This window comes from Uranotaenia lowii, chromosome 1, assembly GCF_029784155.1.
Source record: "Uranotaenia lowii strain MFRU-FL chromosome 1, ASM2978415v1, whole genome shotgun sequence".
Classification (NCBI taxonomy): domain Eukaryota; kingdom Metazoa; phylum Arthropoda; class Insecta; order Diptera; family Culicidae; genus Uranotaenia; species Uranotaenia lowii.
In genome coordinates, this window is record NC_073691.1 from 192,288,412 (window position 1) to 192,311,179 (window position 22,768).

Consider the following 22,768-nt stretch of genomic DNA (forward strand, 5'->3'; position numbering starts at 1 on the left):
AAACTAAGCATTGAGGAAAGTTTACGGATGTCTGAAAAAAAACCACGATATTTGAGTCTTAGAAACTTCATCCTATAGTTTACTCAAACCGTAGTAGAGACAGATATCGGAGTACCAAATTAGAAAAACAGTTACTGATGCTGATGAAGTTGCCTGTGAAGATGTTTATTTGAAATTTGATTAGATTACATCTAGTCAAGATTTTTTTTAGTAGTTTTAAAAGGTTGATTCTGAAAGGAAAGGATAGATTGTGAACCAAGCAATAGTTCTCCGGGTATAAAAGAGATCTAACTAAAATTGGATTGTGATTGAATAAGCAATCAAATGTTGCGTTGGAATCCGTCGACCTCGTTGAACTTGACGCAAAAGAAGATAACGATTTGGTTAGAGACATAACTCAACGTGCATTGTAAAATTGTTAATACATTCTTTTTCATTCCGCTCTGATTTTTAACATTATTATTATTAAATTTTAAACACGGAGAAATTTAGATGTACCAATTTGAAAATACGTTTGTCAAAATGGTTATTTTTTAACAAGTAAAGGGGAGATGTGTAGCCGATGATTAGCTTGAATACTATAGCTCATGCGACCGATAGCTTTGTCGGGTCGGACGCAGTCGCGGATGACACAACTGAACCTCAAGCAACACTGTCACTGACTGTCAGCAACGACGAGTCGACAAAGGCTCGCATTCGGGCCTCATTCGGTATGCGACAGTGAAGGTGTTCGGTTGACAGAGATCGCTGTGCTCGGTGATTCTCTACGATGCGGACTAAGCTTCTACACACTAATAACTGAAGATTTTCGACTATCGAACGTCGTCAACTTCAAATACCCTGTCAAGATGCTGGTTATTGATGTTAAAGTTGTTTAACATGTAGCTTTTTAATGTAACAACAGAGCAATTAGATACACTACTGATAACTTGTTGAGTCTACCCTAAAGAGTCATCCCCTATCAAATAGTAATACTCGGCCAATGGCCGACTGAACCTTTTCAACTATTCGGCGAAACGAATATTTAGATTAATATTTTTTAATGTGAAAATAAATACCATGGGCCAATTTCTTACTTGAGAAGATGATTTTCGATTTAAAAATTTGAATACTGTATATTTATTCGATCAAAAGTTATCACCAAAACAACAAAAAACACATCTCAATAAACGCTCCCAAAATAGCACTCCATTGCCTAGGCAGCAATTTCGGAATCACTCTGAGACTCTGGAACGGATTCGTGTTGGCTCAGCTTGGAATAATCTCTGTTGGTAGCCGGTTGTTGCGGCTGCTCGGCCCGAGGTTTTTGTGGCAGGGACCAAAACTTCTGACCCTTGCCAAAAAGTCTTCCCTCTTGCATGGTTTCTGGCAGTTTTTGGTACAAAGTTTCCGGCAGGCAACTCGAAGCAAAACACCCTACCAGGCCGATCAAACCCATTGCCGCAAATGGTAGACGCACATCATTGTTTGTTCCTAGATACACGATGTAAGGTCCCAAGGTGCCGAAAATGTTGCTGATGATGAGTCCGAACGAGGTGCCCGTCTGTCGCAGAGTAATGGGGTAGACCTCGTATGATTGCAGATAAAGTGCAAAGTACGACAAGCACACGAAGAACTTCACAATCACGGCTAGTGTTGTGACATATATTTCGGTTTCACTATTTTGGATGATCAATATAATCGGAATACATGCTAACGCTATACCCATGAAGGCTATACAATTCGTAATTCGTCTGCCGATACTGTTGCACAACATTTGACCGCAGAAATAGGCTGGCAACTCAATAGCTCCCTGCCAGAATACGTTCAAAAAGGGATTACCACCCATCTGCATACTGAACAGGAGCAGCGTGTAGGTCGGAATTGTATTGCAGATCCAACTAAAAAGAAGCAAACCGGACAATTTCGTCATATGCCATCCGCTAAAGAGAGATGCTATGCCATAGGTCTTTTCCACTTCTTTCACCGGAACTCGTTCACGAAGTTCATCTTCCGTCAACAGAAACTGCCTTGCGTTTACTTTAGCAATTTTTTTCAATTCGGTCAGGCATTTTTTGTAGAGTCCCTGAGTCGCTAACCACCTCGGTGATTCGATCGTGTATCCCGGTATCAGGATGAAGAGTGCACAAGGAATGCTGGTCAGAAGCATGAACCAGACCCAGTCACGCAGCCACCAGAAAGCCAACGGAGGCAGAGAAACTCCTAGAGTCCATCCGACAAGCTGCCACAGTGAAAGGGCAGCTCGATCTTCATCCCGCGATATTTCCATGACAACGATCAGCGGCGATTGAAAGCTGGTATTTGTTCCGAAGCTACCGATGAAGGCAAGCAAAGCAAACAGCCAGTAGATTTCATCCGTCATCACCGCAAACGATCGTCCGACAAGAATCATCACTATGCTGACCAGAAACACTGGCAGGCGACCTATCCTTGAAAGGAAGAGAAAAGGGTAGATCATTTGATCAGTTCGAACATTAAACATCGAAAAAAGTTTATCTCGATCTCAAAGCTACATACCGATCGCCCAATTGCCCGAGTGCAAACGAACCCAACACCTCGGCCATCCGAATCACCGCAAATACGTTGGTAGCGTAGAGTTCCTTTTCGCAGACCCAGTTCTGCTGGGTTGCCGGTATTTTATCGTAATACTGTCGATCGTACCAGTAGCCGTACTGACAGGGGATGGTGTCGTTTTCACCGAATACCAATTGGGCGGGATCGGTTCCCGGCGGGTAAAGGGACACGTTGTACATGGTGCAGGAACTGTACCCGAGGTCTCCTCGACTGGTAGGGGCTCTGCAAGAGGAAAACATTTATCAGTTGTATTTGAATCTTGATAGAACAGTTATCTGGGATCGAAGGCTCACATTTCTTAATCAGTAATTTTTTTTTAATTCCAAATGGAATATAATCTATTTTTTACAGAATTCTACAAGAACCATCTTGGAGTTTTGAGAACACCCGTGTAGCTTCAAAATCGCATGATGTTTTGAATCACCATTAAAGTTCTAAACTTTAACTAGTGCCTCAACCAGATGATTGCCAAATTTTCAAAGGTTATGGGTTGAAACATCTGATTTCTGCTTTGTGTGTGTTGTTAAAACTCTGGATATCTTGGGCTCAAGTTTTCAAAATTTTCGTTAAAATGAGAAGCAGTTTCCCGGAAGAGCGCAAAAGTATCGTGCACAAATGTTGTGCTTTTTTCAACATTTCGCGGAATCAGTTGGTGAAAATGGAAGAAGAAAGCATTGGAAAGCAGCTGCGTAGAGAAACAATTTTTGGCCGAAATTGGGTCCGGTGGACAAAACTTTGGACCGAATGGGTCATGCGTGCTTACACCAGTAGGAAAACTGCCGCAGTTCGGGATGTGATTAAAATAGTGAATCCCCCCTAGGCACCGGCCATTGTGCCAAGTTTAGTTAGGGGCTAAAGACATATGAGAAGCAGTAGAAGCCGAAGCGGAGTCAAAACCAAGCTACTTCTGTCAAACCAAGGATTCGTAAATAATATGATTAACTTCTGTGTGCAAAATCGAGGTCGTTTTCATCGACGATGTAACCTATTGCAAGTTTGATTATAAAACGCTTCCGAGTGACCAGTATTACACTGTTTCGGTGAAAATGCAATAGATTGTCAAGCCATATGTAAGCGTGGCATGCGTTTCGAGCCGTTCCACCAAATTGTCCAAATTGTAAACTCAAATTTGATCACATTTTTACATACACGAAATCTCTAAAAACGCTCATTGATGCAATCAAACATGAATAAATACTTGATTTTTTTTATTGTTTTTACGAAAATTTGCAATCCGTGTCCAAGGTTGAAAAATCGATTAATACAGGGTGTAATCTGGTCATACAGAAAAATCTCAATATTTCAAAGAATAAGAAGAAAATCAGAATCTGACTTTCATAGCTTTATACAGTTACTCATCAAAATACTTCACAGACGATATCTCGGAATTACACCACCTTTCTCCGATGGAACCAGCTTCAGACGTCTCGGAAAGTCGTCGTAAGCGGCGCGCACGTCCGGTCTCGAATAATCTTTTTCAACCTTGGAGTTCTCACAGACCTTGGTCGTCCAGATCGTGTCTTGTCCTTGGTGCCTTTGGTCTCTAGGTATCGATTTATGGTCTGGTACACGAATTTCCGGTTGATTACGAGCGTTTTTAGGTGTTGAACATGTGTCCGGGATTGTACCCTCTCACATTTTCAGCGATAACAGCTGCTTTCAACTCTGCCACTCACAACTTGATGTACACAAACTGCACAGGAACGAAACTCTGCCACTGTGGGCAGCAAAGTTAGCCCTTTCATTTGACATATAGATGGCACCAGAGAGATGCAACGTATAGGCTACAGGCGACCCAAAAAAAAGTGTGACAGGACTTTTTTGTCACCCTGTAGTGTTAATTTGACACTGAAAACTATAAAAAATCATCAAAAAGGATGAAACATTTTCAACAAAGATATTTTGTTTTGATATACAGAAGGATTATTTTCGAATTTGGGCTAAAATGACATACAATTTTTTTAATAAGTTTCTTAGTTCCAAATATTTGTTGATTAACTTAGCTCAAAGCGTAAATTACTTACTCAATCTTCAAAAATTGTAGAAGTCTTTTTTCATAATAAGACCCCAAGAATATTCTTACCTTTGAAAAATCTTAATCAAAAATTCACAAATAATGTAATTTTATTGTAAATAAACCATGCTGAACATTTTCTGATACAAATCCTGGTCTTATCAGCGAAGAAAAGTTTTATTTGATTTTTCAAATGAAATAATAATCCCTCTGTTTGTAAAATTACCATACTGAACCCAAATTCTCACTTAAAATACACTTGAGAACGCACTTAACAGTGAGGTAAAAGTGAATCTCTTCCTTTCAAGTGGCTCATTTACATTTCACTTGTCTCTCACTTAAGTTTTCAGTAAACGGTCCAATACTTATTCATCATCTGAATTTGAATTGACTGGCATTTAAAATTCTATCGTCTATCAACTGCACTTAGAAACATTGTTTTTATTTTGGTTTCCACTGAACTCAACGGAGTATATAAGTATAGCAAAAAAGGAATTTATTGGATTTAAAGCAATGATATTTTCCAGAGCTTGTTGACAATGTCATTCGGAATTTGCAACGATTCACAAATATAGGAAAAAGAACTGAAAGTTTGGAAAAATTTGCAATTTTCATAAGAAATCATCAATCAATTTGGTGAGTATTGCAATCGTTGTTGTAATTTGTAAGTTATTATAAAAATCAATCAATGGTTGTATCTTTTCAATTTTTTTATATTTTTCAGATTCTGTTAAAAATTAAGTTCCAGCTTCTCGGAATCGTAACATTTTTTCACGGCGGACTTGTCAAAGAAATCAAAACATCAAATCAAAATTTATTTTGAATTCTTAATGTCTGATTTATTGAAATTAATTGAGATAAAAACAACCCTCAAAATAAATTTATATAAATATCACAGAAATCGTTTTTACAGATATATTTGAAGACCTGAGTGTAAACTTACAATTCATATGCTCGATTACTTCTAATTCACTTGACCACTCTCTTAAGAGAATTTTCACTTGAAGGTCACTTAAAATTTACATGAAATTACGTATGGTCAAAAATTACTAATATTTTGGGTGAAAATTATTTTCAGTGCACTCTTTTCTCTCAATTTGTATCAGTTTGATGTCTTGTGCAATTTTGTAGCATACCATTTTTCCTATAAAATCATGTTATAGAACTTCTAATAATGCAAATGGTAAGACAAGTGTTTAACAGGGATTAGTATGATTCTCTGAATAAACCCTTCAAATGGTTAAAAATCTTTGAAAAATTGTTTTAAAACTCTCTGTAGGGATGAAGCTAAAATTCCCGACAACCCCGATTGATTATTTCAAATTCGAATTAAAAAGGAAAGTCTCAACTTTCGAATGGTGCAAAAATTAGCAATGCTAATTTTTGAAAAATAAAGTTTTCTTTCATAGACGTTTTACGTATCCCAACATCTTGAAATATTTTTTTTCTGGAGTCATTTTGCAAAGAGCACATAAAAGTATCAATTTTAGTATTATTTTAAGCTCAAACTGCTATATAGCGTTTTTCAATAACATTTAGAATCGAAAGATTAAATTGCATAAATTTAGGGGCAAAAATTTAAAAAAATTCTAGCTAGGTAACAAATGAAATGAAATTTCACCTTAATTAAATTCTCAAGGCCTTCCCACTTTTCTAATTTTCTTTTTTTCCTCAAACTTTACCATTTTATAGGGTTCCTAACCTTTTGTCCAAGACAGACTTAATCCTGGAAAATGTGTTTATATTTTAAATATCATTTTTTTACAAAGTAAAAGAAAATAACAATAAAATTATGCATATACAAAGAAGAAAAGTTAATCTTTCACATAAAACTGCATCTAAAGTGCTTTGATTTCATCATAAGAGATGTTTGTTTGCGAGTCTTCGAAAAAAAGATATTAATAGATTATGAAATAACACTTTTACTTACAGCAGAAATTTCCAAAACAAACGATATTTTGACACATTGAAACTCAAGCTATAGCCGTTTGAATTTAATAGGCCGACTTTTTTTACCATGAGCCTTTAAGTGTTAAATTAGGAAATTTAAAATTCAAACAGGTCAAACTATTCATATTATCACAATCGTTAAGAGTTATCAATCGGATTCTTTACGGTCACACTTTGACCACACTTTTTCAGCATCCTATTCCAATTTCCTGATCAACTTTCCAAACATTAAAATCAGCTTCAAAAGTTCGAATAAAAATATGAATTCAGCTTCAGAAGAAAAAAGAAAATTTATGATTATCTATGTTTTTGAGAAAGGTCAAAAATGAGTGTTTATATTTCCAACTCAATTTGGACTTCACTTCAAGAATCAAAACTAATCTATTTCAATAGACACAGAGGATTTTTACGCGGTTATCGAGAAGTAACGGAGATTTTTTTACGTGGTTTTCGCACTTAATGCGGTTTCTCAGAGTAAATATCCTTTTTATTGAAAAACACATAGTTTTTTTTTCAAACTGAAAGAATATTGAGACTTGAAAATTGAAACCTGAAACCTTAGACCTGATAGCTGAGAACAGAGACCTGAGATCTCCGACTTGAGACCTGAGTCATGAGACCTTAGATATGAAACATGACACTTTAAGCCAAAGATATATTAGACCTAAGACCTGAGACCTTAGTCCTGAGACCTGAGACCTGACTAGGACCTGCACCTGAGACCAAGGTTGCCGAAAAAAATTCTGTGTTTTTGACAAAAAAATCGCGAATTCTGTGATTTGAACCTAAAATTCTGTGACGGTTTTCTGTGACTCTATTTCTATGAAGTTCATCGAAAAAAATAAAATGAAATATCAACAAATTGAAAACTACTGACAGTTTAAATAGAAAAAATAAATTTACATTACCTTGTTTTCATATTTTCATGAATACGAGTCTGAAATAGAAAGTGATGAGAGTGACATAAAAACTAATAATTTTAGAAATCTGTACAAAATTTAGAAAATCTCAAAATTCTGAGAAAATTTAAAAAATTCTGTGATCAGTGACACAGATTCAGTGAGGAAATTTTGCTCAAAATTCTGTGATAACACAGATTTCTCTGTGATTTCGGCAACCTTGCCTGAGACCTGATACCTGACACCTAAGACTTGAAATTTGAGACCTGAAACCTGAGACCATAGGCCTGAGACCTGAGACCTGAGACCTGAGACCTGAGACCTGAGACCTGAGACCTGAGACCTGAGACCTTGTAAGCGTTGCTAGTCTCTCGAAAGAGGTCTCAGCGATTTTGTTTGTAGTTGTAATTTTATATGCAGTGAGTATTTTGGGGGTTGAACTATTCCTCTGGAAGGCGAAAACTTCCACGAACAGCACGCAGCCACGACCACTACTGGTTCCACCACTCACCGCCAGAGACCGCAAGCTACCCAGCGGAGCGAAGAGGCGAATGGAAATAGAAGAGGCGAATGGGATTTAGACGAGATAAAAAAAGGCGCGAGGCGAGAGCAACGATTGCCTGCTGTCCAAAGCCCGTGATATGAACGGCCATCGTCATTTGAAATTTGAACGTTGGCGAAAGAACTTCGGAAGAAATTTGGAATATTGTGATAAGTTTGAAGTCACATATTCGGACAGCAGGTAAAGTTCGCCATTTTGCTCTCGCCATCGATATCATCTGATATTTGGACCCTATATTTAGGACCCCGCTGTTTTGGGATGGAATAATAACCCACTGCCGAGCCGTCACCGTTCAATCGGATTCAAATACGAACCCACAATTTGAATCTGCCGTTAAACCGTTGCGCCTTGGAGGTTACGTCTGCCGCTACAATAGAGGTAACCCCATCGCTTCCGGATTTAAATCCACCGTTAGACGGATTTAAATCAGCCGTTGGTTTCGCCATATCGATCCGTCGCTAGTTCGGGTGAGTTTCTCGCTGGCGAACTTGATCCGACCAACAACACTTCCGTGCCTGGTTCAGCACCCAAGGTGGGACCAGGTACGTTTCAACTTACCCTGCGACAGCCTCGCTTTTCGACATTTCCGTGCCTGGTTCAGCACCCAAGGTGGGGCCAGGTACACTTCAACTTACCCGTCAACTGCTTCGCGCCTGCCGCTGGTCGCTACCCTAGTACGCTGCCAGCTACATCGCCGTGTCAACGTCATTGGACCGAGTTAGACCTCACCGAACCCAAGGTCGGACCAACCCGAGGACCAGTACCAGGTGGTAGCCGTAATAAGGTCAGATACCCATTATTGTTACTCATGAGTGTATTATTCAAAGTGGTGGAATTAAAGCTTGGATTGTGCTCCCCAATAAATTTAAGTTTAAGCTAGAAGGTGGAGTTTTTCTTCCTCCGAATATTCCCTGCATTTTGCTTGATCAGTAAGCTTGCCGACCCTAGGGATTGTTTAGGGAATCTCTGGGACGCCTGCCGACTGACTAGTGGCTAGTGCTACACTTTGGCGCCCAACTAAAACTGCCTTACTTTGCAAATACACAGGCAATTCACCAGTATCCGTTGCAGAATTCTCTGGGAAAACATCCAAGCTTGCTTTTGTTCTATTGCACAATAATTGGACAAATTGATTCGATTTACACAGCTTTTAAAATATTCTAAATTACACAGAGGGGTTCTGTTGTCAGAGGAACGAGGAGAACAAGATTGCTAAAAAGTAAACCGGAGAGGAGATACCTAAATATTTGAAATTCTAAATTAGTTATAAGATTTTGGAGCTATTTTAATCAGTGTCACGTGTCTCAAAGTGAAATAAAAAGACCAGAAAGGGTAATAGTTTATTTCAATTACTTTTTCTAACTTATAGCTAGTTCTACTATATCATTTCTGTTCTTTTCATTTCGTATTTTCTTTGTCTGTTCTTTGGATTTTGTCATTTTGTTTAGTAAAAGTATTGTGAATTGTTTACCGGCCAATATGGAAGATCATCTTAGATCGCAATACTTCACGATGAATCCCGCCCATTTATCCAATGCCGAACTTGACCATGAATTGCGTGTGCGTGGCGTCATCATGTCCGATCAGTCCCGTACTAAACAGGAACGTCGATTGCGCGAACTGTTGAAATCTGAAAAAGAAAATAGAAATTTAAATTACCAAAATGTTTGGGAAAAAGTGACTGACGAGATAAATACATGTGGCCTAAATTTACAGGAAACCAGAAACGCCTTAAAAGGTGCAAAAGCAAAGAAAATTCCAGACCAATTACATAAAACAAAACTTTTACACATTCTTTTTAGAGTGGAACGTCTTAAAGCACAAACTAAAGAGGATGAGGAACTCAATAGCATTGCTATAATCACCAATGAATGCATCAAACTTCTTAGCACGTACTTTTCGATCGTGTCCCCAATTCAAGAAATCAGACAGGCAGAATTGAGTTTAATTAATGAAAGTGTTCAGCCTCCCATTGAGGATTTTGCTGGCAATGAACAGGTAGATGAAGAGAATGACAATGAAGTCCACTCGGACGGTAATGTTTCTGAACACAGTCAGGTGGATCAGGAAAATTTGGAAGGAATGTTAGACGCGAAAGACGAGGCTATCATTAAGCTTGTAGGCGAGAATGAGAAATTGAAAACGACAGTTAGTCGATTACTCGAGCGTATTTCGGTTCTTGAAAAGGTGCGCGAGGATGAAAAGATAGTTATCGACAGAATGAAACAAATTAGTAGCTCTATGAGATCGGAAACGGATGAAAAACAAAATTTAATTAAACCAAGCAATTTTGAAGACTGGTTGAAGCAAAAAGGTTCTTCATTACCAAGTCTAGCAGAATCGGAGGTGATAATGAAAAAGGATCGCCTACCCGTCCATAAATGGACAATACGATACGATGGTATGGATAATGGGAGGAGCATTAATGAATTCCTGAAGGAGGTAGAATTTAATGCTAGATCCGAAGGATTCTCAGAGGCAGAATTATTCGCTTCGGCACACCACCTCTTTACACGGAAAGCAAGGGCATGGTTCATGGAAATCAATGGCTCGAATGAACTTGGTACTTGGAAGAATCTAGTAACAGAACTTAAAAACGAGTTCCTACCAATCGACATGGATTTCCAATATGAACGTTTAGCGAACACGCGTAGGCAGGGTTATCGCGAGAAGTTTCAGGATTATTACCTCGATATGGTCCGCATTTTTCGGGGAATGTCCGTGCAATGGGATGATGCTCGTAAGTTCGATGTCCTCTTCCGAAACACCCGAGAAGACTGCAAAACAGCTATGCTCGCCGCGAATGTTGATTCAGTACCTAAAATGAAAATATTCGGTAAGAGATTCGATGCTATTAACTGGCAAATATACACTAGAAAGGAATCCCGATTTGGGGGGAGATCAAATGCCCAAATCGAGGAGTTAGACGAGCAATATTATCAGTATGAAAGAGAATCCCGATTTGGGGGGAGATCGAAAGCCCAAACTGAGGATTTTGACGATCGGAATTATCAGTATGGAGAAGCATCCCGATTTGGGGGGAGATCGAAGGCCCAAACCGAGGATTTTGAAGATCGAAATTATCTGTATGGTGAGGTATCCCGATTTGGGGGAAGATCGAAAGCCCAAATCGAGGAATTAGACGACCAAAAGCTTCAGTACGGACAGGTATCCCGATTTGGGGGGAGATCGAAAGCCCAAATCGAGGAATCAGAAAATCAAAAATACCAATACGCGAATAGTTATGATCGCCAATCCAACTTTCAGGGAAATAGAAACGCGAATCATAAAACTAAACAATATTTTTCACAGAACAAACCGAATTTTCAGAATAAAACGGCAAGAAATCCACAGTATAGAGAGGACGACAAAGCGAAACGTAGTTCAAAATATGAAAATCCAAACTATAAAACATCAAACTTCACTTCTGAAGGAATTCAAAAACCTGGTCCAAGCGGAACCAGTGCAATCCAAAGGATTGTTCAGGCCTACATTCCGATAAAAAAAGGAGTTTGTTATAATTGCCACGAAGATGGGCATTCTTTTCAGGACTGCAGGAAACCCCGTAATATCTTCTGTTGGAGTTGTGCATTCCCAGGCTTTGCCACGTCCGAATGCCCGTATTGTGAGGTAAAAAACTCCAAACGGACTGCTCAGTGAGGCACAGCAGTCAGGATAATTCAGTAAGACCTCAGGCTTCACTCCCAGAGGATCCAACGGTTTATCTCCAGCAGCTTGGCTATTCGAAAATGGTAAACGGTGAGCAAGTTGAAGAGATTGCTACGTTGCTCGTCAAACTTAGCAATGACGCCAGACCATTTACAAAAATTCAACTGATGGGGATTGAACTTATAGGCCTCCTGGACAGTGGAGCTGCCCGAACCGTAGTGGGCATTGGGGCAAACAAAATAATCAAAGCACTAAATCTAAAGCTAGAACCTACCTCAATTAATCTCAAGACGGCTTCCGGAGAAGACCTCGACATATTAGGATGCGCCGACATTCCAGTCTCCTTCAACGGCTCAACCAAGATCCTGAATTTGCTCTTTGCTCCAAAACTCAATCGGAGGTGCATTTTGGGGTATGATTTCTGGAGAAAATTCGGAATTTCTCCATCAATTCGGGATCAGCCAATGGATGTTTTGGATGATGGAGCCAACGACGTCTCAGAAATAGAAGAAGAGCTTACTGATGATCAGAAACGCAACCTGGAAGAAATAAAAAAAATGTTCATCAATGCAGAGCCAGGAAAATTTGGAAAAACTAATGTTTTAGAACATGTAATTGAATTCAAAGAAGAATTCAAAGAATCGCCGCCGGTGCGACAAAACCCATACCCTTGGAGTCCAACTATTCAAACCAAACTCCATCAGGCCTTGGATAATTTGCTCAGGGATGGTATTGTCGAACCGTCGCATTCTGATTGGTCTCTTCCGGTGATCCCCGTCGCAAAGAAGGATACGTCGGAAGTCCGAATTTGTCTCGACGCACGCAAGCTCAATGAGCGAACAAAACGCGATGCGTATCCCTTGCCACACCAAAACCGGATTTTGAGTCACCTTGGTCCAGTCAAATATCTTTCTACCATAGACTTGTCTCAAGCGTTCTTCCAAATACCGTTGCATCCAGATTCCCGGAAATACACGGCTTTTTCCGTTCCAGGGAAAGGCCTTTTTCAATGGACCCGCTGTGTAATGGGCCTTTGCAATTCACCAGCAACCTTGAGCAAGTGTATGGATAGGATACTAGACCACGGTGCACTCGAACCGGCAATATTCGTTTATCTTGACGATATTGTCGTCGCTACTCAAACCTTTGAGGAGCATTTGCAGAGACTCGAGGACCTGGCAAAGCGTTTGAGGAAAGCTAATTTGTGTATAAATGTTAAAAAGTCCAAGTTCTGCTGCCAAGAGTTGCCGTATCTTGGGTACATTTTGTCTCAAGATGGTTTACGGCCTAATCCCGATCGCGTTCAAGCGATCGTTGGATATCAGGTTCCTAAATCCATTAGACAACTTAGGCGATTCCTCGGTATGGCGAATTATTACCGACGGTTTATCGAAAACTTCAGCCAGATTACAGCACCTCTTACTGACTTATTGAAAAATAAGCCTAAGAGGGTGCAGTGGACCACGGCAGCAGACGAAGCTTTCCAAATCATCAAAGAACGTCTTATATCCGCACCCGTGATGGCCAATCCGGACTTTGCACTTCAGTTCACTGTGCAAACTGATGCAAGCGACACTGCCATTGCAGGCGTTCTTACCCAGATCCAAGAAGGAGTGGAAAAAGTAATCGCGTTTCACTCCGAGAAGCTCAAAGGAGCTGAGCTGAACTACCACGCGGCCGAGAAGGAGGGACTGGCCGCGCTTCGTAGTATTGAGAAGTTTAGGGGATATATTGAGGGAACCAAATTTATTTTGGTAACCGATTCTTCTGCCCTAACTTTTATCATGCGTGCGAAGTGGCGGTCATCCTCCCGATTGAGCCGGTGGTCAATCACGTTGCAGCAATACGAAATGGAAATCCGCCACAGAAAAGGGAAAGAAAATGTTGTTCCCGACGCACTATCGCGCTCAATCGAGACGATAGATGATAGATCGGAAGATAGCTGGTACAGTAATCTACTTTTAGGAATTCAGAAAGATCCAGAAAAATACTTGGATTTTAAAATCGTGGATGGAAAACTGTACAAATTTGTAGCATCAAGGGCGGACACCATGGATTACCATTTCGAATGGAAATTGTGCGTCCCAGCTTCAAAAAGAACCCAAGTCCTAAAAAACGAACACGAAAACAATCTGCACATAGGCTATGATAAGTGTGTTGAGAAAGTGAAGCGTCGCTTTTATTGGCCGCGGATGTGCAGCGACATTCGTAAGCACATAGCCAAATGCGTAGAATGCAAAATGAACAAGCACTCCACAGTTGCAAGCACTCCAGAAATGGGGAAGCAGAGAATCGCTTCCAGGCCCTTCCAATTAGTTTGCATGGATTACATTCAATCTTTACCACGGAGCAAGCAAGGTAACAGTCACTTGTTGGTCGTTATGGACATCTTTTCAAAGTACTGCCTGCTTGTTCCTGTGAGAAAAATATCGAATGTTAATCTATGCAAAATTTTGGAAGAGCAGTGGTTAAGACGATTCTCTACTCCCCAAATCATAATATCCGACAACGCGAGTACCTTCTTATCTAAAGAGTTTCAAAATTTTGTTGCAAAATACGACATTCAGCACTGGACAAACGCTCGCCACAGGAGCCAAGCAAATCCGGCTGAACGTTTGAACCGTACCATTAATTCCATGATCCGGTCCTACGTGAAAACCGATCAAACTTTGTGGGACAGTAAAATTTCGGAAATAGAATACGTACTCAATAATACTGTTCATTCGTCAACTAAATACAGCCCACACTGCATTGTTTTCGGTCATGAAATCGTAGTGAAAGGATCCGACCATCGGCTAGAACCAACAACCGATTTGACCGACGAAGAACGAATAAAAAAATTTAAAGGAATAAATGGCAAAATCGAAAAACTTGTTTTTGAACAACTGAAGAAAAGCTACGAAGAAACTAAGAAGCGATACGATCTTCGCCATAAACGCTATTCGCCAACTTTTCAAGTAGGGCAGAGAGTTTTCAAACGCAACTTTCAACTATCATCAGCTTTCCGGAAGTTCAACGCGAAACTGGGCCCACAATTTGTGCCCTGCGTGATAATGGAGAAAAAAGGCACTAGTTCATACGCAGTCGCGGATTTGCACGGTAAACCACTAGGGGTTTTTTCAGCCGCAGATCTTAAGGCATAAAACCGAAATTAAAACTTGGAACAAAGTGGTTTCCCAAAAATAGGTTGCAAAATGACCAATCTATCGTTCGCGTTTATAAAAAAAAAATTATAACGCATCGTCAGGCGCAATCAATCAAGAATAGAAACAGGAATATGTTCCCAGAAAAAAAAAAAAAACACTTACCTTTCGTACAACATTCTCGTAAATTGTGCCTCGTCTTTCTTATTAGGTTCTATGATTTGTAAATGTCCAGTTATTATACTCGTTGATAAGGAAAGCTGTGAAAGGTATAATCCGTCTCTTGTATATTTTGTTGCTTTTTCATCTTGCGGGAACTTTACCACCATTGGTTCCTTAAATCCATTCCAGAAGTAGCAGCAAAGTGATAATCTAAAATGCATTTGATAATTTATTATGTTTGTATGTTCTATTAGGTTATTTTAATTTTCGATTTAGTATAAAAAAAAAAACATCGTCACACAGTCACTGTAAGAAGAAGTAATGTTTACATTTAATATAGATCAAAGGTCAACGTCCGAATCAAGGTCAAGGTCATGTATGGCTACGAAAAAGAGTTCACTAGTCACACCGTTAGATTTTCTTTTACCTATAATTACAGATGAATTTCCAGGATTTATTCCCCGAAAACCAGCGGACTTTCAAGCGAAGCAGAACTATAGGCCCGTAGTCAGAAGAAAACTGCATTTTCGTCTGGTTTCCCAACGCGCGCACCCGGAAGTTCACCGTATAAAAAAATTTCCACACCATCTTCACGTTTTCACATTCAACTTCTTATTTTTCTTCTTCTCATCTTCCGACTTTGACATTCATTTGACAACTCCGACAAATCCATCTGACAGATAAAATTCGAGCACTTACACTGAGCAAAATTCAATCAGTAGTTTCAAATGAATTTGTTACTCCGACTCCGACACATAGATTAGTTCTGTTCAATGTTCATGTTTCTCATGACTGTGATAAAATTGTTGTTTTTAGCTCCATTTTAAGTTAAATTATAATTTAATTCTTGTTATTTATTTTAGTGTTGGAATTTATATTCATTTGTTTTGTTTTAAAATTGGAATTTGTGGATTAATAAATTTGAATCATTTACTTTAAGCTTTCTGTATAGCGGAATTGAGTTGTGGGAGTTATCAAGTCCCCGTGGCTTGATATTTAATCGCTGGAGACCGGAGTCTAACGACGCTGATGGTCAGTACAAGACTATATGTCTCGAAACAGAGAGGAGTCGGTTTTACCGATGATGATAACTTATGACCCCGATACTCCAATCACACTCTTAGAAACTATACACGTTTTCCTCTGAACTTTGTCAATCGGGATCTAGTACGTGCGGTTTAAAATATTTTATCAGCTACCGTAAAGCTCGATCAATTCAGTCCGTGCGCAGTAAAACAAGTGCAGTGCAGGTTCAGAGCTATGTGTTATTGGTGTAATTGTTTCTGATTTGCAGTGGTTCGTAGGAAAAAATATTTACTTCGTAACTATTTTTTTCCCAAGCAGGGGGAGAGTGTAAGCGTTGCTAGTCTCTCGAAAGAGGTCTCAGCGATTTTGTTTGTAGTTGTAATTTTATATGCAGTGAGTATTTTGGGGGTTGAACTATTCCTCTGGAAGGCGAAAACTTCCACGAACAGCACGCAGCCACGACCACTACTGGTTCCACCACTCACCGCCAGAGACCGCAAGCTACCCAGCGGAGCGAAGAGGCGAATGGAAATAGAAGAGGCGAATGGGATTTAGACGAGATAAAAAAAGGCGCGAGGCGAGAGCAACGATTGCCTGCTGTCCAAAGCCCGTGATATGAACGGCCATCGTCATTTGAAATTTGAACGTTGGCGAAAGAACTTCGGAAGAAATTTGGAATATTGTGATAAGTTTGAAGTCACATATTCGGACAGCAGGTAAAGTTCGCCATTTTGCTCTCGCCATCGATATCATCTGATATTTGGACCCTATATTTAGGACCCCGCTGTTTTGGGATGGAATAATAACCCACTGCCGAGCCGTCACCGTTCAATCGGATTCAAATACGAACCCACAATTTGAATCTGCCGTTAAACCGTTGCGCCTTGGAGGTTACGTCTGCCGCTACAATAGAGGTAACCCCATCGCTTCCGGATTTAAATCCACCGTTAGACGGATTTAAATCAGCCGTTGGTTTCGCCATATCGATCCGTCGCTAGTTCGGGTGAGTTTCTCGCTGGCGAACTTGATCCGACCAACAACACTTCCGTGCCTGGTTCAGCACCCAAGGTGGGACCAGGTACGTTTCAACTTACCCTGCGACAGCCTCGCTTTTCGACATTTCCGTGCCTGGTTCAGCACCCAAGGTGGGGCCAGGTACACTTCAACTTACCCGTCAACTGCTTCGCGCCTGCCGCTGGTCGCTACCCTAGTACGCTGCCAGCTACATCGCCGTGTCAACGTCATTGGACCGAGTTAGACCTCACCGAACCCAAGGTCGGACCAACCCGAGGACCAGTACCAGGTGGTAGCCGTAATAAGGTCAGATACCCATTATTGTTACTCATGAGTGTATTATTCAAAGTGGTGGAATTAAAGCTTGGATTGTGCTCCCCAATAAATTTAAGTTTAAGCTAGAAGGTGGAGTTTTTCTTCCTCCGAATATTCCCTGCATTTTGCTTGATCAGTAAGCTTGCCGACCCTAGGGATTGTTTAGGGAATCTCTGGGACGCCTGCCGACTGACTAGTGGCTAGTGCTACAACCTGAGACCTGAGACCAGATACCTTAAACCTGAGACCTAAGACCTGAGACTTGAGACCTGAGACCTGATACCTGAGACCTGAGATCTGAGACCTGTGATCTGATACCTGAGACCTAAGACCTGAGACCTGAGACCTGATACCTGAAACCTGAGATCTGAGACCTGATATTTGAGCCCTGAGACCTGAGACCTGAGACTTGAGACCTGAGACCTAAGACCTGAGACCTAAGACCTGAGACATGAGACCTGAGACCTGAGACCTGAGACCTTAGACCTAAGACCTAAGACCTGAGACCTGAGACCTGAGACCTGAGACCTGAGTAGATGATTCTAATATTAATGTATCGCTAGAAATAAGTTTAGCTCCGATTTCAACTTCAACTCTAGTGAAGGGTTTTGACTTGTAGGCAAGGTTGCCGAAATCACAGAAAGATCTTTAATTTCACAGAGTTTTGATCAAATTTTAATCACAGAATCCGTGTCACAGAACACAGAATTTTGAAATATTCACAGATTTCACAGAAATTTTGAATTTTAAATTGATTTCCAAAATTCTAATTTTTTTGGCCGAAATAAAGTATAGATTTCTTCTTAGAATTAGAAAAGTATTATAAGATTGGTAATGTTAATTGATTTTTTCCCACTAAGATGTTAAAAAGATCCTATTTATCATGAATTTTCAAGGAATTTAACGGAAATAGCATCACAGAAAACCATCACAGAGTTTTTGGCTAAAATCACAGAAAGTCAGTTTTTTTCTCAAAAACACAGAATTTTTGTGGGCAACCTTGCTTGTAGGTGCCGAAAATTAGTGTCACGAGTTTGTTAGTATCTACAAGCTGCTACCTAGTGTAAGTACCGGTAGAAATAAGATAAGTTCCGATTTCAACTTGCGACCCCTTTAGTGAAAAGGTTTGACTTGTAGGTGAAGAAAATTAGGGTCATAAGTTCGCTAGTACAAGCTACTAGTGTAAGTGCCGGTAGGAATAACATAAGCTCCGATTTCAACTTGCGACTCCTCTTGTGAAAGGATTTGGGTTGTAGGTGACGAAAATTGGTGCCGCGGGTTCGAAATTTCGTTTATCTACCTGAAGTTCTGTTCTCTCTGAAGGTCACTTATGTTTGGTAACTCTGGTTCGCTAGTTGTTTACAAGCTTGTACCAGAGGTATCCAACATTCAAATTACCAAGCTTCAGAAATAGTCTGTAATAAATTCAAACAGCTGGAACTGGCCAACCAAGTTTTAGTTAGTGAACTTCGTTTCAATCAAAAATTAAAGAATTTTTGAAATGTTAATCAAAATCAAGTGGCAACTTTATTTTGAAAAGATGGTGAAAATATAGGGTTTAGATTTGATGATTGTATTTTTGATGCATGAAAATTGTTTGAAATCTTTTACAGAACTGAATTAAGCATAAAAAAATGTAAAAAAATTCGGGACCATTTTTGGGCAGCAGAGGGTTAAAATTTTTAATCTCTGAGTTAGAACAAAAAATTTGATTTCTGATTCTATTTTTATGTTACAGGTTCTAGCATTAAATTGTGCACAGAAATTTTTTTTTTACTATTACGTGTCACTGAAACTGCAACCTTTAAAATAAATCAACCTGTCATTAACAAAACCTGTAAGTTTAAATTGTTTTCCTGGAAAGTTAACGAAGATTCATTTATTATTACAGCAAATGTCCTGTAAAAAAGTTGTACACTGAAAATTAAATGTCACGTAATTTGTTTTTCGACCTGTAAATTACGGTAAATGTCCTGCTCCTTTTTGTTACAGGACATTTGCGTAATTTTACGGGAAATAATTTTGGCTGTGTGGCTTGAGTTTTTGATTTTGGAAAAGTATTTCATCGAGCCGATTTCACATAAATGTCAGATAAAAAAACGCATTATAAAATAAAATTTTAAATTGATTTCTTGGGCCAAGTTTAGATTGTCCAGAAATGTTCGAGCTTGTATTTTTTAAAGGATTCAAATCATGAAATGCGTGTTTATAGCGAATTGTGTTTAAGATAATCTCATGAGTAGCTCTCAATTGTAATCCAAGTTTCGAATTTTCCATCTATGATAATTTGTTATGTTTCCATTCAAAGTTGACCGTTCCAAAATACAAATGTTTCAACCAGTTTTTGGATCAATTTAGAATTTAAACTAAGGTTATAACAGATGAAAATAAAATATGTTCAAACTTCTATTACTGTAGTTTATTGACGTAAAAAAAAATTCTAATACTGTTTTTCAAAAGAAAAAAATGTTTAAGTTTTCATTGGTTTTAAAGGTTTTCAACAAGTTATGGCTTCTGATTTTAATAAATCCTAATTGCAAGTATTTCTGTTAAAATACACTTTTAATTTATGGTTAATCCGAAAATTTAAATTAAGCTTAAAATTTTTTAAAGCTTTGATTTTCTATCTTCTTGAAATTAAGAGTTAATTTTAAGAAGATCATATGACTTCAGTTTTTAAGATTAGTTTCTTCAGGAGTGGCTCGCAGTGTCATTTGAAAAGTTTGAGTAGGCGTTGACTCACGCAGACGTCAACAATTTTCGATCCGCGAAAAAGTTGTTAACTGAGAAAGGAAAAAGTTAAGGTAAGGAAGAACCACCAATTCATTTCAAAATAACCGCAAAAGTGTTACAAAATTTTTAGGAACGTGTGCTGTTGAGAAAAAAAAACTATTTAGGATGTGGGAAGAAACGTATCAGCTTAAGAAACTTTGGTTGCAGTAAGTTCCAATATCAAACAGCATCAGCCTGGCTCCTGCCAAAATTAGATGTACGGTTCCAATTCAGGGAAGTATCTGGTGAGATCCAACCTTTTTTTACGATTTGAGCATTGCATGATTTTTGTATAAAGTTATTGTACATAAACCATAAGAAGCGTTTGGTAGGGAACTCCACTCTTTATTCCTCCTTTTGTTCAAGTATCTTTTGCGGAATTTATATGATTGAGAGAAATCGAAGATTTAATTTACGTTGTGTTTGGTGAATGTGTTCCTTGAATGGCGACCGTCAAAAATTGGATATCTCACTTCCAATGTAACCTTTTTTAAGAATCTCTTTGCTCACTTATTTGGGAATGATTGTTTTCTTTGTTTTAACTATCATCACAACCAATGTTTAAACTCCTTTAGTTAAATATTGAACTCCATTTAATTATATGCACATAAAATTTCAGTCCTAAATCGTTGCATTTTTTTTTGTAGGTTAGAAATTATACATCAAAATTTTGCCAAGATAACTTTTAAAGCCATATTTGCTAATACCTGCTCGAAGGAGAACTAGAGGCGCTTTAGGCTTTTAAGATACAACTTCTAATCAAAACATGCTTAACTTTCAAACTGGCTTAACCGGTTTAAATTAAAGTGTTCTTTTAACAGTACCTTCGCTTGGATTGTTCATTATATATTTAAGCCTATGATCCAAAAACAATTTTCTAAAATACCATTTTAAATTCTTTCTTTGTACTTAACGTAGATTATTCCAGGAAAAAACAACAATCTATTTTCTAAGCCACTAATTAAACTGGTCTCTAGCTCACTCTTTCTCAGCACACGCTCATTATCTTGTCAGTCACTCGTTCATGCTCCATAAATCATTCAATCGCACGATTGCTAGGTCATTAGCATACATAACTACTGGCTCATTGCAGATCTCGTATGATGTGTGTCATGTCAATGTGTAATTCAACCGATTTTTTTTTCTTCTTTCTACCAACTGTACCCACCTGGGAAGTGTCAAATTGTTCCACAGTTCCTGATCGCTCACGTTGTACAACTCCATCCCGGGGACGGCACAGTGATGTTCCGGAACCGTGAGAATGAGCAGAATGTTGACCACATTCATCGCGAAAAACGTCACCGCAACGACGTTGAATATCAGATTGTATCGCCACTGGAAGGGTCCCGCATCACCCACCATTTCCATGATCCGATCGAAGGCAGCATCTCCATCTTCCTCCTGCTTTGACATTTTTTTCGGAAGTTTTTTCTTCTTCTAAGTTTATGTTAATCTGGAAATCGGAAATTCCAACTGACTTTTTCGGAATAACTATGAAGATTGAAACTAAAACACTCGTCGGTTTTATCGCAATCGCTTATCAGTACCTGCCCTAGACGTGAATGTCAGACAGTTACTAGCAACTTACAGAACGTATCTTTATCCCTATCTATCACTTGGGCTAATTTTTCAATGACTAAACCGCGACGCATATCACTTATATCAACCGGCAGGCTTGGCTAGTACAAGTTCAAGTTAGGCACTAAACCAGACAAGCTTTCACCAGTCAACAAGAAGCGTTGACGATACGATTAGGTTGTGTAAACCGGCAGTTCGTAGGACGCTGAAAAATAACGCTGCTTTCCTGCGAGCCAAACATTTCAGACTATTTATTTGCCAGCCCTCGGGTTAGCAGGAAAAAAAAAGCGCCCGACGATCATCATTAGGATGATCTCATATGCGTCAGAAATTTATGCAAATTAATTCATTCAAATTTGGCACAACGACGCGCGCCGTTACGCTGATAGCGTAACGGCTTCCGATTAATGGCAACCTTTGTTGGTTTATTCATGTTTTTATTTTCTCAACTCACGAGACAACGATCCGATTCAAATAAATCTAAAATTTAGAATATCGCTTATCAAATCTACACATGAATGGAATGAGATATACACCCAAAACTAAAAAACTTAGATCTGTACCAAACTGGGCCACCTGATAACATCAACCAGCTGTACGTTGAAATGTGTTTTGAGACTCCGAGTGTATTGGAGTTTTTTTTCCCTACATACTTACTAAGAGTGAATTGATTTTTTTTCAGTTAGACTAAGTTGTTGATAACACAATGCATGCCGCTGGGAATCAAACGTTCAAATGGGATGCTAAATACATACAAACAATAACATTATTTATTACTTTTCGGGCAGCAATGAACTTTAACTAATTGTTCCTCGGTCTTCGTGTTGCATTCGCACAACTTGTATGATTTATTCGCATCCAGAATGATGATAATTAGAAGGGAGTTCAGTATAGACAGTAAACGAAAATCGCACAAATTGGTTTTTGAACCGAATTTTCGACATGCGGAGAACGATAATTTTGACCGAAAATATTGACAATTTTGACAATTTTGACAATTTTGACAATTTTGACAATTTTGACAATTTTGACAATTTTGACAATTTTGACAATTTTGACAATTTTGACAATTTTGACAATTTTGACAATT

The 22,768-nt window shown here is 39.0% G+C and overlaps 1 protein-coding gene across 4 annotated transcripts; it reads right to left on the reverse strand.

Moving 5' to 3' along the window:
• Positions 1 to 1,095: 1,095 nt before the first annotated feature.
• On the reverse strand, positions 1,096 to 21,901 carry LOC129741813 (solute carrier family 22 member 7-like). 4 transcript variants are annotated; one of them, XM_055733613.1, is made up of 5 exons: positions 21,269 to 21,401; positions 11,943 to 12,207; positions 10,688 to 10,817; positions 2,518 to 2,796; positions 1,096 to 2,429 (listed from the first exon to the last, which is right to left on the reverse strand). In XM_055733613.1, the coding sequence occupies exons 3-5, from the start codon at positions 10,702 to 10,704 to the stop codon at positions 1,196 to 1,198; spliced, it is 1,530 nt and encodes a 509-aa protein (XP_055589588.1). In that variant the 5' UTR covers positions 10,705 to 10,817; positions 11,943 to 12,207; positions 21,269 to 21,401; the 3' UTR covers positions 1,096 to 1,195. The 4 variants fall into 4 exon arrangements, with proteins under 4 accessions (XP_055589588.1, XP_055589594.1, XP_055589581.1 ...); XM_055733619.1 differs by lacking the exon at positions 10,688 to 10,817; XM_055733606.1 differs by lacking the exons at positions 10,688 to 10,817; positions 11,943 to 12,207 and having other exon boundaries at positions 21,269 to 21,901.
• Positions 21,902 to 22,768: the final 867 nt, after the last annotated feature.

Bases quoted from the DNA above. Each gene is read 5' to 3' on its own strand.
- LOC129741813 (XM_055733606.1), bottom strand. From the start codon at position 21,513: ATGTCAAAGCAGGAGGAAGATGGAGATGCTGCCTTCGATCGGATCATG. The intron at 2,797-21,268 runs GTGGGTACAGTT...TTCCTCTTGCAG, and splicing joins AACAATTTGACACTTCCCAG to AGCCCCTACCAGTCGAGGAG. The intron at 2,430-2,517 runs GTATGTAGCTTT...CTTCCTTTCAAG, and splicing joins CTCGGGCAATTGGGCGATCG to GATAGGTCGCCTGCCAGTGT.